This window comes from Betta splendens, chromosome 16 (genome assembly GCF_900634795.4).
Source record: "Betta splendens chromosome 16, fBetSpl5.4, whole genome shotgun sequence".
In the NCBI taxonomy this organism is placed as follows: domain Eukaryota; kingdom Metazoa; phylum Chordata; class Actinopteri; order Anabantiformes; family Osphronemidae; genus Betta; species Betta splendens.
Genome location: NC_040896.2, coordinates 10875469 through 10893012, shown reverse-complemented (window position 1 = coordinate 10893012; position 17544 = coordinate 10875469). Strand labels below are relative to the sequence as shown.

At 48.6% G+C, this 17544-nt stretch overlaps 1 protein-coding gene across 4 annotated transcripts in view; it reads left to right on the top strand.

The window, feature by feature from the left end:
* Positions 1 to 16596, top strand: part of erfl1 (Ets2 repressor factor like 1) — a 40228-nt gene extending 23632 nt beyond the window's left edge. For all 4 annotated transcript variants that reach the window (XM_029130120.3, XM_055503344.1, XM_029130118.3 and 1 more), the window contains 5 exons: positions 8665 to 8738; positions 9309 to 9543; positions 10992 to 11169; positions 12397 to 12526; positions 14025 to 16596. In XM_029130120.3, coding sequence (XP_028985953.1) covers positions 8678 to 8738; positions 9309 to 9543; positions 10992 to 11169; positions 12397 to 12526; positions 14025 to 14836 — 1416 coding nt within the window. In that variant the 5' untranslated portion in view covers positions 8665 to 8677 and the 3' untranslated portion in view covers positions 14837 to 16596. The remainder of the gene's footprint in view (positions 1 to 8664; positions 8739 to 9308; positions 9544 to 10991; positions 11170 to 12396; positions 12527 to 14024) is intronic.
* The last annotated feature ends 948 nt before the right edge of the window (positions 16597 to 17544 follow it).

The following is a 17544-nucleotide window of genomic DNA, read 5'->3' as shown; positions in this document are numbered from 1 at the left end:
ATTTTTTCTATAGCGTCGCCTTCTGTTTTCTGTCTCTCCTGCATCCGTCGTTACCGCCCGGTGTCAGTCTGACGCTCACGCCGCGCAGGAGTCGCCCCTGTGAGGAGGAGTCGGTATTGAGGCGACGGTTTAGCGCCATTACCGGAGCCAGTCGAACCTAAGTGGATTAGCAGCTGCTAGATGATAGAAGAAAGTGTTCCAACCAAGTGAAAAAAGAAACGTAGAGAACGCGAGCCTCGCACTTTTATTAGTTCAGCTTTACACCGCGGCGTGTTTACCGTCTGCGCTCTGCGTTTTATTGGCTCGACCCATAATCTGTTTTTCAGACGCTCTTTCTCTCTGTTCCCCGCGTTCATCATCCCAAACGAGATGCATCACTTTCTCTCCCGGACTCTACATGGGTTCACCAGTCAGGAAGTGTCATATCGGGAAACGCAGTGTTGGAGTGTCACCCCCCCTCTGCATGATGAGGAAAACTGAAAACTTGCTTCTTCTCCTTGTTGCTTCACATTTCGTCAACCCCTGTGATGCTTTACTTGTGCCAAAACCATCAGTCTGCGCTCCCCAGTGTGCGCGTGCGTGTGCGTCTTTGTCTCTGTGCAGCATCGCGCTGAGCCATATTTGAGACTTCATCCTTGCATTTTCTGTCAGTCTGTCTTTCCATCTTGAATGCTCATTAAACGTCCCTCAAACACACACACTCACACATCCTCTCTCTCTCTCTCCCTCTGCCTCTCTCTCTCTGAGTGTCTCCCTCTCCTTCTTGTTCTTCCTCCGCGCCTCACGCTCCCCTTGCCCGTGGCTATATGATCGTGAAAAATGTGTTTACAAAACTCGCTCTCTCACAGATCAAACCGCGCGGACGAATCAAAGACTTTGGAGAGAGGAGAGAGAGAGGCAGAGAAAAGCGAGGGAGGACACAGAGAGAGAAAGAGATGTAGAGAGAGGAGCGCATGGTGTGTGGAGGCCTTATAATTTTAAAATTCTCTGTGTGTTACTCTCTTTTTTCTGCTTGTGTGTGAGTGTGGATGTCTGCCTGTATCTCCTTTGGTAATACAATATCTTTAAGGCCCCCAAAACAACTATGTGCGTCTCACAGTTAAACATGAGATAATGCAATATTGATGTCTCCTTGTCTTTGCTATAACGCAATACTGGACCCATTCTGGCTGGACATACTAACATGGACCGATAGTGCCCTTGCACTTAAAAGAATTACTGTGATCCTGTAATAAATTTTAGAGGGATGCTACACAAACATCAAGTCCCTAAAGGAATTTGGGAGAGTTAGTGGGACCGTGGAGTTTTACTCCCAAAATAGCATCAGGTCACCTTTCAGACAAAGTGTCCACAGCAAGGTCACATCAAAGTGTGGTGTTAGTGTGAGCTGCTTCTTTATGCAAGAAGACGCAAGACACATTTTCCTCCTGTTTTCTGTAGGTGGATGCTTTTTTTTTGTCAGATCAAGTCATCATGCTTTTGTGAGGCTTTCAGTTTATAAAGTACTTTTTAATGAGTTTTGGAAATGCATTTTATGTTTCATCACTTCAGTTGTTTCACACTAAACGTGTTATAGAAACACATGGGACAAAAACTATTTTGTCACAGTTTTGTCTTTTACAGAATGGGGGCACCCTCTTCTGGGCACGTCTAGAGCCATTTGCAGTGGGGCGTCCACTTATCCTGCATTCAGTTCAGTTTGGCCATTCAAAAAAAGAGACATTTCGTGTTAAACAGATCAAAATTGCATGAGCTCAGGCTTTTGAGAAGTTGCACAGGGTGCACGACCAGGGGTTTGAGGACTCTTCTTTTGATTCCCTCCCACTGTGTTTATGACAGCCGTTCGATGGTTTTATATGAGAGGAAAGAGTGTCTCAAATAATTAGAGATGGTAGAATGAAGACATAAAAAAGACGAACAGTGAGACACAGGAGGAGAGGAAGAGGAGTGTCAGTTAGAAGCTGGTGGTGAGAAGGGGGTGAGGAGAGGGAGGGAGGGAGGCAGACAGACAGGCTGGGGGAGCGATTATAGCAGGGTTTATGTATGAGCTATTGATTGAGTCGGTGGTGACTTCTTGAGTGGTTAATTTGGGAAGTGAGAGCGATAGAGAGAGTAACTCACTGACCAGAGAGGGGAGGGAGAGTGATTGGGGTGAAGAGAGAGATAGAGCATGATAAGGATGAGTAGTGAGAGAGAGAGAGAGAGAGAGAGAGAGAGAGAGAGAGAGAGAGGGGAGCATTTCCCCAGGTAAAAGTGTGGAAAACGAGGAATGACGCTGTGGTTCTCCGGACTAATAAAGGTCCTATTAACCCCTGGATTGTGCTCTAAATTAGCTTAGATTTTCATTTTGGGTTCACATTCAGCTGCTTTTTTGTCTGACTTAAAACCTCATATGTAAAGTATAATACTGTAATTTCCACTCAACACCTAAATGTGCTAATTATATAACATTATACAGAGAGTTTATAGTGGAAAGGTAATTTCATTTTACATTTATTTAGTGGAAGTCAGACCCTGGAGACACACACACACACACACACACACACACACACACACACACACACACACACACACACACACACACACACACACACACACACACACACAGCTTCCTTGTGTATAGGCGTGAAGTTGAGCCTGTAGGACACTCGTCTGCTCGCTGGAAACAACAGATGGTTCCCTTGTTCTCACCGTATCACCTTGTCTGAGGAAGTCAAAATCAGGAGCAACAGCTTGGACGAGGCGGCAGGACGACGTGTGCGCACGCACGCACTCGCACGCATGGGGGATTTTGGTCGTAGCTTATAGTTCGCTATTTTTTTCACACTAAATGTGTCCAATGCATATTCGCCTGCAGCTGCCTCACCGATGAATTTCTCATAATTTGATTGCTGGTAGGATATCCTGCAGTCAAATTCCTAAAAACGGTGCGCGTGCGTGTGCTGCGCGTGTTTTTTGCGTGTGTGTGTGTGTGTGTGTGTGTGTGTGTGTGTGTGTGTGTGTGTGTGTGTGTGTGTGTGTGTGTGTGTGTGTGTGTGTGTGTGAAGGTCAGCTCGCCGGCGCAGTTTCTTTTCCTATTTCTCTTCCCTCTCGCGCAGGTTTTGATCTCTCAGCCGCGAGATCAAAGGCGCTCTCTGGCTATTAGTCAGCGCGAGCCATTGATCCCTCATCGATCCACGCGAGACACAGCCGCCCCGTGAACACCGCGCGAGGCTCCCCAAAGCTTCTCCCGTGCGTCGATGTAGAGAGAGAGAGAGAGCGCGCGCGCTAGGGAACAAGCGAAGGAGGGAGGTGGAGCAATGTGTGTGTGCGTGCGTGTGTATTTTTCTACCGGCGCGGGCAGAGCCGAACTCGAGCTTTTTCTTTGCCGCGGGACATGAAACAATGAGGCTCGAGCCGGTTTTAATAAAGCGCGCTTTCCCTCCTTTCAACTCTGGCGCGAGGCGGACGAGCCGGCAGCGGAGAGCGATCGATAATTAATGACGATGAATAATTTAACCCTATCGATTGATACTTTTTTCTTCATCCTTTCCCCCTTTTTTCCCTTATTTTCTTAAAACCGCCGTTCCATACCGTACTAATACCATTTTCATACGCTCACATCCTCATCTCCACTCGCCTCCTTCTAAACCTATTTATCAGAGGCAGCAGATGCCGACGCGACCTCAGCAGGGGTCTGAACTCCACCTCACTGCCGCGAGAATCACTAAAAAGCCCCCAAACTTCTTCACGTCAACACTGACCTTCACAGACAAAGACGAACTCTGCAGTTTAAACAGTCGTGGTGTCTGCTGGAATCGTCCCCAACTTCTCCAGCCTGCGCTTCTGGAAGCAGCTGCTTTTAAATAATTATCGTCCTTTTAAAAATAGAACCGCATATTTGTTACCCATTTTAAAAAATGGATCCTCGGCAGATACAACTGCTGTATGCAGCCAAAGCCTAATTTGTGAATCCCAGCTTCTCCTGGACAATATTTTACCTCATAAATCGAATCATTTGTGAGTTGCGGGCGTCTTCAGGCGCGTGAGCTGCTGCACTTGATCCCTCATTCGTAACAACGCGGCTTCGCAGTCGCTCTACCCGCAGAACGTGCGCGGTGTATTTTTCAGAATGAATTTCGCTGACGGATTTCGCGGCCCGGCGCCGGTGCCAGGTGTGTGAAGGGCTCGGTATTGGCTTTACCCCCGCGGTGTGGAGCACGAGCTGCTCTGCGGGAGAACAAACAGCGTCACCGCGGCGCGGCGCGGCGCGGATGCACGTTGGAGGAATCCACTGACAGAACCGCGCCGCTGCCTGTTCCCATTACTGACACGGCTCTGACTGCTCTTTCATATGACAGCGTGATGGGTAGTTCAAGGTACAAAGAAATGAACTTGTGGAAATTTAGCTGCTCTAAAAGTTGCAGCGAGTGTCAGTGTGGCTGTGTGGGTCGTAAAACAGCAAAGATGGATGCAAGTGATTTATTCTAGTTAATTGTTTTAATCTAGTGCGGATGTAATTAGTGTAATTTGTTGATAGATGTACAAAGAATATGTTTTAAACGCTTGTAACAAAGCTCAACAAACCTAGAGGAATAATTTTCCAAACATTTTGACTCATGGTGGACTTTTCTTGTTTTTTTTGACTTTGCTCGTTCACGTGGTCCTCAGGTTCCCTTCCCTCTTCCTGGCCGAGCCCCCCTTTCTACCCGCCTCTCTCTCTCTCTCTCTCTCTCTCTCTCTCTCTCTCTCTCTCTCTCTCTCTCTCTCTCCTCCCTCCTCGTTTCTCCCCTCGCTCTCCTTCTCTCCATCTCCTCTAACAAACCCATAGCAGAGTCCCTCTGTTCTTCCACCCTGAGGCTGACCAGTGTGTCAGAGCTAACCAGGGAGAGGAACAGAGGGGGAGACGGAGATAGCGGCAAGAAAGGCAACGAGAGAGAGAGAGAGAGAGAGAGAGGGTTCGGTTGGGTCTTCTTCAGGGGCAACCAAAAAAAGGAAGATGAGACAGATGTACAGAGTCCGTTTCATCTAGTGGAAAAAGAAAGCGGGAGAGGCCAGACTCCTCATGCTGCTCATGTTTTCTATCTTTTTATATCGTGACCCATCACTCTTTCCTTCTTTAGACAGCACTGGAGACATAACGTTGCCTGAACGTCAGCCTAGCCCCTTCCTGCCTCTGCCCCAGTCACTCTGCGGAATTTCAAAACCTGCTCGATAGCGCGGCGCGCTGCTCCCTCCGTTTCCATCTCGCTCCCGTCAGTGGCACCAACCTTGGCCCCGCCGGCTCCGCCGGCGGCCTTGTCCCAGCTGTGATGCAAACCTGTGTCACGGTGCAGCCGTCAGTCGTGTTCGCAGGGAAGATGCTGTTGTCCAGATGCACATTTGCATTTGTGCACGTCTTTCGGCTCGACTTGCTGAAACACGAATGTGCGATAATGTTGCGCCACGTCTTCATGTTGTCTAAACGAGCAAGACTTTGGCTCGGTGAACCCAGTGGTGATGTCACTGTTGTATTTCTAGCCGCTTTCCATTTCTCCAGAGTGCTTACGGAAGTTCTTGCCGGTTTAAAGGCGTTTTTTCCGGGCACGTGCTCCGTTTTCACGTCTTTCGGGGACTTTGTTGAACAGCGACGGCTCCGTCACCTTCAGCCTTGACCCCACGCAAGTGCACCAGTCGTCTGAAACACACGGAGAAGTCCGTCCCCAAAACCCAGCGCTCGCTCTTAGCAGCTGACTGAATTATCAAACGCCTCTGAGTCATCAACACACCAGAGGCTTCGCAGCCGAGCGGTAATGGCCTGTTTGCTAAAACTAGGAGCTGCCGAGGGTTCCTTTGAGTTGAGGGTGTTGTGTTGCAGGTGTGACTTGGTGTAGTAACTCTGCAGCCCTATTGTATGCTTCCTATTGTTATCACTTACTGCGTGATCCATCACCCACGCTGGGTTTTGTTGGTGGCCTTTTGTGAGAAAGGTCTTTTGTTGGGGCTGTTTGTCCGCAATGATACAACACATTTGTGTTTTTTCCTTCCACGCGTCTCTGTGCTATCAGCACCTCGGCATCTTTAGTAAACAAAGTGCAATCTCTCGTTAAGCACAATGAGGTGTGTTAGTGTGTCGATATTGATTTGGTCAATATCTATGGACTTGTGTCTTATTTTGTGTGAATCGTGTGTGCGTGCGTGTGCATGTGTGCATGTGTGCGTGCGTGTGCATGTGTGTGTGAGCCACCTGAATACCTGTGTATCCGTGGCATATCTTAAGACGGTGTGTTTACTGTGCATGTACAACCTATTACAATCTGTGAATGTCTGTCTCTGACAGTCTGTGCATGCATGTGTGTGTAAGAGTGTGTGTACGAGGAGCAGTATTCCCTGGGCTGCTAGTTATAATGTTTCTGGGGGTGATGGGGGGAACTTGAAAGCCCTGTGCTGCCCAAATCAAAACTAACAAGGAAATGATGGGGGCTCCTTTATCTCCTCTCTGGCCTGGGGGGCCGTGGGGGGCGAGAACGAGAGGCTGGGGAGAAAGAGAGGGAGGGAGGGAAACAGGAGGAGGAGGAGGGAGGCAGATGAGGGGGGGGGGGGGTGCAGCCTGGCTTCCTCTTTGATTTGTAAAAAATGCATTACCTCCGAAATCAAACGGAAAATTACTGCGCCGAAGCAAAACACACAGAGCAGGAGAGAGGGAGAGAAAAGGCAGATGGGTGGGGCGAGAGGCAGGGAGGATGGGAGAACAGCGGGGAGGTGCGGGTGGAAAGGAGGTGGGGAAGAGGAAAGGCGGGTTCACCTGTATAGACGGGCCGCTTGGTTAGGAAAAGGTAGGATGGGTATAGATGTGAGGCGCTGCGTAGGTGGTGAGAGGAGCTGGAGAGACCCCGACAGACAGAGGCTCACATATATAAAATCCTCGGAGGAGACGAGCTTATACGTGCTGTGAACCACGAGAATATGGCAAATGAAAGAGATGATGCAGTATTGATGACCTGCAGCCCACAGGGAAGCAGGATGCTTATAGATTACTACCATGTACACAAACAATGTGTTGTTTTTATCGGCTCACGCTGCTCTGAATGGGCCCGTTCTTTAACATACATGATGGAGCGGTTTCTAACGGTGCTGGATGTCGCGGGTGCTCCAAACCACCACACATCGCGGGCGAAAGGTCCCGGGAGAAACCGAGCCGCTATGCGTTGGAGCCATTACTGGAACTGTTCGGGTAACTTTGGCTCATTATGGGAAACGGAGTGGAGGCAGAGAGAAAACGGCGACGGGCGAGGGTCGAGAGCGTGAACGATGGGACAAAAACGCACCGACGCCAGCTCTGTGTTTGAAGACAGATGCAGCGGCTTGAAAACAAGAAAGACGAAGAAAGGGAGGAGAGAGCGGAGAGCAAGAGGGGCCACAATCCAAAGGCTGGAAGCAGGGCGAGCGCAAGCGAGAGGCAGATAGGGCGAGCGAGTCGGGCGAGAGAGAGAGAGAGAGAGAAATGCCCGGAGTTAGCAATAATAATTTATACAAACACACCTCAATAATTCACGTTCCATTTCAATGCTGGAGGGAAAATCCAAAATTCACAGAGCATAATTAAATAGAGGCAGAGAGTGAAGGCAGAGATAGAGCGCTAGCATTAAAGATACCCGTGTAGCACAGGGCATCTCTTCCATCTGAGCTTTGTAAAACAACCCTGATGAGGCTGTGATATCCAGAGCATCGCTCCCCGTGGAAACGCGCCGCTGTCAGCAGACGTCTGCGGCGCGTTGAGGCCGCAGACGTTATCGTTATTAGCTGTCGCTTAATAAACGCGGGCCCTCGCTCACACGCCGACAGGTACACGCAGGTCACCTGTTAGCACATTAGTCAGAGTTATGACCGTGGAAATAAAAGGAACAGTCCAAACATTCGCCACTGTATTTGACTTGTTCTTCATGAGGTGCAAAATGAAATACACAACAATATATGAAGTAATTAGATTTGGCCTCTCCTTGAACAACAATAAAAACACATTAATTAATCAGCAGTGATAGTAAAAAATGTAAGACTTACAGGAGGCATTTTTCAGCATAATTAATGTTTTTAAACACAAACCTTTTTATTTGATGTGACGCTCATATTTACATGTATGATTAAAACAAATTATTGGACGTTGTTTTATTATCACTGATATAAGAAAACTCTGTTATTACAGACGCTACGTTCATTCTCCCACCAATCAACAGGTGAAGCCAAGAGCAGAGGCTGTGAAGCCCAAGCGATCCTATCTTCTGATTCAGAATCCACTGAGGAATAGCACGGCCATATTCTGTATTAATAAGCCTGTTTTATTGGCTAATGTGGCTCGGCCTCGGCTCGCTTTTCAAAAGTCTATTTAATTCCTCCTGTTCATAAATGCACGATAGGGATGTCCACCCTGTTGCATCAGGCACAGCCTCAGGTGGCCACACAAGATCACATCCATCAAACACCTGATCTCTGCCAAAGACATATGAAACATAACCTTGCTATATTTCACATTGATTTAATGTATGTTTGAACTCATATTTCGTCCTTAGACCCTTATGCAATACCTGTATTTTCAACAAAGTTTACTCTCACGGAATTCGACCTCGGCCCAGTGAAATAAGCCTGACTTTGGCTGGCTTCTGCTGGATTCTCTCGCGGGTCGGTGACTCTCTCTCCCCTGTGTCTCAGGTGTTGTGGAGGCATGGACTGTAACTGCGTCAGCGATCTGCTGCTGCCCCCGGTGCCCGCGCTCTGGACGCCAGGTCAGTCCCTCGTCCTCCTCCTGAGACCTACGGGCGGTTTGATTGACGCTTCCACATGTGCAGACGTCCAATGGCAAAAACAAACAAAACGGTCCTATTAAAAGTTCAGAAGCATCGCACGTTAAAACACACCTCAGATATTCAGCTATTTAAAAACATTAACCACACGCATGCACATTGATTAGTCTCTGGGGGTAATTGGTTGTATAGCTAATGTTTTCACGGGGCTAGTTAGCGCCAGATTCTCTTTGGAGTTGGTCAAACAGCTGCTTAACTGCATAAGTAACGTGCATACGGGCCGCTTTTAGAATTCAGGCCCGAGCGGCATCAATCAGATCTCTCCCAGTGAGCTGTCATCATCCCACTGACCAGTCTGTTGAGGCTAGAGGGCATTAGCACAGACCAACATTGCTCAAGGCACGTGCTGTGATATTAAACACATCATCCCTCACCTCCATCACTCATCGGTCATTCTGACAGCGGCGCCTCCCTCCCCCCCGGTCAGGCAGCGGAACAAACGACGGGCCTCGCCCTCATCCTCCTCTCCCTCCCCCCCCTCCCTCTGCCCAGGGTTCGCCTTCCCCGACTGGGCCTACAAACCGGAGTCGAGCCCCGGGTCCAGACAGATCCAGCTGTGGCACTTCATCCTGGAGCTGCTGCAGAAGGAGGAGTACCAGGGGGTGATCGCCTGGCAGGGCGACTACGGCGAGTTCGTCATCAAGGACCCGGACGAGGTGGCCCGGCTGTGGGGGATCAGGAAGTGCAAGCCTCACATGAACTATGACAAGCTGAGCAGGGCGCTGAGGTATCACAGCAAAACACACCACGCTCAGGATGCGCTGAATGTCAAGCAAAAACACAGTTGTTGTCAGATAAACACGCCGCCGTTTACGTGAATTGCTGTGGTCTTGTTTGATTGAATCCTCACGTTTCTCCTCTCCACGTTGGTAAAAATGGAAAGATAAAGGCGGGACTTCTCCTCGGGAACGTCGATATCCTCAATTTCTCCTTATCTGTGGACATCCTGATGGAAAGTTCACCATTGAGCTGCCAAATAAAAAATTCAATAGGGATTTCAAAATTAAGCCTCGGTGAGAAATTGCATGGGCCTCCTCCTCAGAACATGGAAGCTGCTCGGCACCAACTCAAAGCTGTTCCGCTCACGCTCCCTCGTCTGCACGCACAGTTTTCTTATGCAAATATAAAGTACCCCCTTGTTCGTCCCCCACCCCCCCTCTCTGCTTTCCTTCGGCCCTTTGTTAATGGGGGCTGTCGTCAAAGTCTAATTGTTATGAATTGGCTGGGGCCACAATTAGCCTTCTTAATTAGCCTCACTTAATTGCTCAATTAAGGGCCACGGCACAATTGCCACGCAAAGCAAAACCCACACACACGAGTGCAGCGGGCGCAGCCACCGTGGACCCAGGCTGATACCTACACGCTGCTGTTTGCTGCGGTGCATCTGCATAATGGAGCTCCCCTCACCAATATTTAATGCTGAGGTTGTCTAATGAATTTTGCATTTGCTGCATTTACTGTTACGCTAAAATAAATAAGTGTAGCTGCTCGGGATTCAGACCTTCTCGCCACCGTAACGCGTCTGAGTTTGGGTTTTTTTTTGCCCTCACCTGAGCCTGAAGGCTCCGCGCGCTGATCGGCCTGCGTGGGTGGCACGGGAAACTGACGTGGCGACAGCCCGACATGCCCAGCGGGAGACGCCCGAGGTCGTTACCACGGCGACGTCCCTGTCCCACCTGCGTTCTGCTCTGTGAAGTCAAGCATCTCACAGTGCTTTAATGCTGCATGTTCTGGGACTGCGTCGTCTTGATAATCACACGTATCTCTAGTCCTGTGAGGGACAAGCGTAATATTAACACCAGATGCTGCTATTTGTTGTTTTATTTCCACTACAACTTCCATCGCATGTTAAAGGTCTTGAGGCTTAAGGAGATTCAGCGTTTTGATTTTTTTGAGCTGAATAAAATTTCCCTTTAAAGAACCATATTGTATTGAATCCAGGCAGTCAGACGTGAATTGATTTGAGGAAAGGAGGAGATGAATAAAAACAGTGGGAAATCAGCATGGCTCTCGCCCCACAGCACCAAAGTTGTTTACTCATTCTTTTCTGTTGGCGGTGAAAGGCGAAACCTTGATGCGAGCATTATATTAATCCTTCCCTCCTCTTTTCCTTTTCCTCTTCCTTTTTCCTTTATCCTCCATCCCCTCTCTCCATCCTCTCCTCCTCCTCTGCAGGTATTATTACAACAAGCGCATTTTACACAAAACCAAAGGGAAGCGCTTCACCTACAAGTTTAACTTCAGTAAGGTGGTGCTGGTGAACTACCCCATCCTGGACATGGCCAACTCTCCCTTCTTCCTGGCCCAGAATCACTTCAATGGGGGCTCAACCGCACCGGACTGCAGCCCGGAGGTATGAATGTTTGGATGGAGGCCTTGAGGGGTTTGGGTTTCCATAAAGTTTGGAATCAGTGTGATTGTTTCAGGTTAACTTAGACCTACATGATGGTATGATGTGTTTTAGATGTTATGTTTTTCAAGGTACATAACCAATAATTTTGCTTTATCTCTACTGTTGACTATCATTCACGTCTTATTTTCTCATTTTAAGAGCTTATAAACTTTATTATTTTGTATCAGGAGACAAACTCGCAATTACCTTTAGTTCAATTAAAATAATAAACGTTCAGTAATATAGTCAAATGTATTTTTTACAAACTACATGTAAATATGGCTGCACTCACGGAAACCTGCACCATTGTGCAGATAATTTAATTTCATTTAAAGCCCAGCCGAGTTTTACAGCAAAGTAAAATCATTCCTCGTTCGTCTGTGCCGTCCCTCAGACGGGATCAAGCGACAGGCTCTGAAGGAGACCGTGCACGGGGACGGTTTTAACTTGTCCTTAAGACAAAAGAAGACGTTATCCCCTCCTCCTCTCATCCTCGTCTCCGATGGCATATCCGTCTGCCATCGACTGAAAATGAAAGCAATGGAAAGCAAAGGGGTCGCGTCGAATCAGATCAATGGCGGGTCATTAATGCGGGTTGTTAAGCAACACAGATCTCGCAGCTTGGGAGTACAGTCTCGCCTTTCAAACTTGGGGCTGCGAGGTGACAGATACTATCGATTCCCAGTCGTGGCAGGGAATAAAATCCCCCCTTTGTCCCCTTGATTCCTGAGGTTCAACTGTTTCATTTATTTTTACCTCGGCTCCTTCTCCCCCACATATTCTGCACAGACATGCCTCTATCCAGAGTGGATGTCAGTCCCTCAGATCTCAGACCTGCTCGTCCCGCGTCCTTTCGCACACGCCGGCCCACGATCCCTCGCTCCGCTTTTCATTCGTCCTCTGTGCCCAACATCTTAATCGCTGGTCTCCATTTGACTCTGAGCTCTTCCTGCCTTTGAGATTCGGAGCCTCCTCCGTCCTACCTCCCTTTTCACGCCGCGTCCCACGGCGCTGCTTTTCATCCTGTCCTTGCTGTGACTGCGTCCCCGGTCGCGTCCCGCTCCGCAGGGGGGCTGCCTTCGCCATATGCTTTAACCCCACACAACACAGCAGCGCAATGAGGGCAGATTTGCAGGATCTTTTCTGTCTTAAACTACTTTTTAATCTCGTCTCTGCTCTCCCACTCAGGCCATACAGTCCCTGTTTCCCCGCTTGCCTGACTCTGGCCGAGGAGCTTCCCTGTTTGATCGAGGGACCACTGCGGCGGGGCCCGAAGGAGACAAGCTGAGGCTGGACACATTTCCTTTCCTCGGTTCAGGTGAGCTTACAGGAGGAGAAAAGTTTGTGAGGAACTAAGTGCTGGAGCAAAAGGAGGAGTCTTAGACCATCCCACGGACAAAGTGCCTTCAGACGTGAGAAGACAGCTCGTACATAAATGTGAATGAGGTGTGCGGGCGGTGAGGAGGCAGACCTTCCTAAACAAAGGCAGCAGGGGAAGGCAGACATTTATTGTTAAAGGAAACGAGAGCGATGGCCGTCCCATCGCAGCCCACAGTGAGGCTGTGCTCCGGGTGAGAGAGTTCAGGTTGGCGTGTGAATAATGCACAGCGGCGGTGAGACGCCCAGGAACGCGTCCAGCACCGGAGAAATCATCCGCACTCTCAGCATCGTCTGTCAGCGCTGCCGCGGTGGACCCGCGCGCGCTCGTGCGCCGGTGCCGCCTTTGTTTGCGCTCCTTCACGCGCTGCGTGTGCATCGCAAGGTGTGCGATTGTGGCGAGGTGGAGTTTGGTGCACGCACACACACACACACACACACACACACACACACACATGCGCCTCATCATACAAGCTCCCTCCCTTCTCTGTTTGTCCTCAGGTCCTATTCCCCCCTTCTTCCCTTCTCACCCTCCTCTCCCTCCCATGTGTCCCCGCTGTCCTAATCCCTTCCCAGGCAGGAAGGCCCTAATTGAGGGTGCAGGCTTCAGTTTGTGGCCTGTGGGCACCCATTACTGTGTTTTCATAAGCAAGTGAGGCCTGCCTGACTGATTCAATATTCATGTGTCTGCTAGCTACTCCTGGCCCAGCACGCTGAGACTTCACCACTGTCAAATTAGCCCTGCATAGTAAATAACAGAGTGATACAGAGAGAGGGAGGAGGAGGAGGAGGGAGAGGAGGAGGGTGCAGCAGCGAAAGAGACTCTTTGAGTTGGTTGTCAGCTGGAAGGAAGTACAGTAGGTCGAGAGGCAACGCTTTTGTTTGTTCATTAAATTTGAATTCCACCATCACCTCGGATCTGCTGCCTTTCTCCGTCGTCTCCGCGGAGCCGAACCCAAGCGCGCCGCAGCGTCTGATTCGCTGCCAAGGGTTTCGCCTAATTTTAAGCGATTCGATGACATGTCGCACGTCGGGGGGCGGGGGGGGGGGGGGGGGGTCGACAGGTTTCCTCCCTGCCACTCACTTAACCTGTGGAGGAGCCTGTGCTCCTCCGCTGTCGCATTCTCCGCTACGTCTCCAGCGGGTTTTCCCAAAAGGTGGCGGTCGCCACGGCGATGGGAGCAGAGACGTGCGATGGCTGTGTGTGTGTGTGTGTGTGTTTGGTTTTGCTGCAGTGGCTCCACCTCAGTAACGGCATGCATAAATGAACCATCATGCTTTTGTTGGAAGCGGCCGCACCAGCGCCGGCCCCCGTGGCTCCTGATTAGAATTGCTAATGCTGCTGAGCATAATTAGCCAACATTCTTGGATGTTGTATGTCAAGGAACCTTTTGCCCTTCTGAGCGCTAACCGGCGCGTTTGTGCTTTCTCTGTCCTAGGCGCCCCGTGCTACTCCAAACCTCCGTCCCTGCTGGGCCCGTACCCTCGCAACCCGCCCTTTGACTACCCCTGGGGCTTCAACCCCTACCTCCCAGGGGCCTTCTCTCTCAATAACTGCCCCAAACTGCCCCCTGGCTCGCTCTACCCCTCCCAGTTCTACCCGAACCCTCTGCAGAGCAGCCTTTCTCAGCTGCCTCACCCCTTCTCCTCTCTGATCCCCCCAGGGGACGCGGGTGGTGAGAGGGGTGCGGCCGGGCAAACTGCAGGGACAAACGGCACGGCGGGTGGCCAGCCTAGACTCTGTCTGCCCTCCTACCCAGGGAGTCTGTCCATGGGTCGCACGGACATTGGCAACGGGGCGGCGCTGGGGGAGAGGGAGAGGGTGGAGGTCAACCCTCCGGGCTCGGGGCTGGGGCTGGGGCTGGGACCTGTGGGCCTGGGAGCCGTGACTGGGACAGGCCAGCAGAGCCCCACGGAGCGGAGGGGAGGGGTGAAGCAGGACCCCGAGTCCGACTCGGACCTGGAGATCACGGATCTGAGCGACTGCAGCTCGGAGAACGAAAACGAGCACGAGTTCAGCATCGGGAAGGAGTCCCGCCTGGCGAGCCGGTCGCAGGTTGTCCTGGACGGGAAGAAGGGCGGCGCGCTGCCGCCCATCTCCTCTCTGCCGCCGCCCGCGTCCCCGCATCCTCTGAAGACCCTGATGCCCATCACTCCTCCTCCCCCCTCCCTGCCTCCTTCACTCTCCCCCTCCATGGCTCTGCATGAAAGACACAGGGAGACAGAGACTCTCAAAATGATACACAGCTAATACATTCTCTCCTGCGACCACCATTTTGCCAGTCTATGCTCTGACAGCTCTCTTCTTCTCTCCTTTCAGAGACTCTTTTCTTCTTCAGTCGCTCTTGAAAGATACTTTTTTTTCCCAGGAAAAGCAGTTCTGTTCTTTACTGTAGAGTTTTGTTTCCCTGTTTGCTGTGTACGTCTTTAACTGGGTACAGTTGCCCACCGCCTTGTCCACCCCCGACCCTATGGCGCGTACAGTTTCAGGCTGCGGGTCCCACCACCCCATCCCTTCTGTTTTGGTCTCTCACAGCGAATCGCCACGTGCTTTGTGGATTTGCTTTGCGCGCTGCCGGCAGCACTCCACAACCTGCTGTCCACCTCCGCTATGATAGAAGGCAGCGAGGTGGTAAATTACAGCACAGCAACACAACTGCCTCGACCAACATTAACAAACAACATCCACGCACTAACAGGACAGAACAACAAGTAATGCTTAGATTGGTCCAATTTTACAGATTTGCCCTGTAAGTCTTGGGAGAGTTGAACTGCAGACTGTCGCTGTGACTCTTGGGTGGTCAAATACTGCCACCTAGAGGCCGGTTGACTCTGTCTCTAATGAACCGTCTCCGTCATCCTGCGCCTGAAATTGTTGTCTCTAAGGTTATTTTGCACTTAGTTCTGTAGATTATTTTTTCTTGTGGTTTCCTTTAAATTATAAAATCCATATTTATTACAATATTTCCTGTATTTAGTCCTGTGGTTCAAGTATTTCCTTCACATTTTTAAAGGACAGATAAAGAGAGCGAATGAAGCAATCTAGAAATTTGTATGATCATTTCTGTGTATATATTTTAATATGGTGTACATTACGTTTAATTATTATTCACTATGATAAGATTTAGCTGTATTGTTGTGATTTAATTCTGTATTTAAACATGTTGGAAAAATTATACGCTTAGGTGTATCAAAGTTTAAATTATTAATGGCAGAAGATCTGCACTCTGAAGATGTTTTTCTATGATGAGGACAGAGTTCACACTGGGAATTATCTCTGATTTTCTCAGCCCCAGTTAATTGTGCCCTTTGGTCATTTTTTTTGCCAGATACCCAACGTACAAACCCTTTGGGTTGGAAAATATGCTGGTAGACTATTTTTATAGTTAGCATTCACCCTGTGTAACTGTTCTGTAATTAGTCAAATGTGAATAATATCGGTCTTTGCATTTTCTTTTTTAAATCCTACCCCCAAAATGTGTTTTGATTATTTTTCAATCAATGCATTTTGTCCATGCCAGCAGCAGGGCAATTCTGTTTGCTTGAGGACATTAAACACTGGAAAAAATGAATAAATAAAACAGTCTTTGCTTTACCCAGATCCAATGACCAACTTCCTTTATCTGTGCCAGTTTCTCAGCACAGAGTGAACACACAACCATACTGTACAGCTTCATAGTCTTTATGGTTTGTCAAACAGTGGCGGTATAATGATTAGTTGTGAAAGCTCTATTGTAAAGTTAATGTAAAGCTCTATGTTTGTTGAGTTGCTACAGGAAAGGCCTCCAGTCACGTCCATGTGAAGTACACCCACTAACGGCTGTAAATACTGTTTCCTTTGTGTGTGTATGTGTGTGTACACATCCAAAAATGACAGTGCAGTGGTTTTACCTGTCATTGCTCTTTGTTTTACTGTAAAGAGGAAAAATGGAAAGTACAAAAAAGAAGAAAAATATTAATATCCCCAAAAGCAATAAACATTATTCTGGATAGTGGACTGTTGTGGACTGTGTTTGTTGAACTGATTCATTGTGACACAGCATTGTTGTTGAGAACAGAAGCATAATAATAAGTAAGAAACAACTTCACTGCACATAATACCAGAATTCCTACAAGTGTCAAACTGTAGACCTGAAATAATAAAACACATGGACCATTTCGAGAAATACCTAACAAAACTAAAAATTCAAGCTAAATTTCAATTTGATCCAAGTAAATTAGTAGGATTTTCAGTCACATTTTGTTGAATCTGATTAATGAAAGCATTCATTAAAAATCTGAGAAACGTTAACTGATAAAAATAAAACATAGATTCCTCTGAGGATGGTGCTGTAGATTTTTAATAATGTGACACATGGTGCATTCATGTATACAAGTGTTTAGGTTTGACTCCATTTGTACTAAATACCTGGATGCAAATATGTGTGAAACTATGTTAATCCCATAATTTAAAATTGAAAACATACAAAATAAGGTGAACAACATATAATTAAACGAGAGCAAAAAGTTCTTGAATCTCTTCTAATAAATGTAATTTTACAATAAGGATCATTGTAACACGATTAGGAGGTTCACAGCAGCTTTTATGGCGACACTGAGTTAATGAAATCTAATTCTGACCATTAGACCTGACGCTGTTTTAAAAGAATAATGATCTAACAAAATCACAAGCCACCTATTACAAATTACAGAGCAGTCTGTCGCTTCCACTTTCACACGGAGCGAACCCAGGTCGATGCTCGCGTTGTCCACAAGGCGGCGCAGTGATCTCACCACAGAAGTGAAGTAGGCAGCGAAGTTTGAACAATTCAGTGTGCAAACAGCTGTCACGTCTCCAGAAACGCTGGGGATGCAGATGTTAGCAGAACAGCTGCCACAGAAAACATACATGCCGAATCCGGTGTGTTTTTACATTTGTGTTGTGTCATGCGTGAATAGGACGCTGCTTTAGGGAAGCAA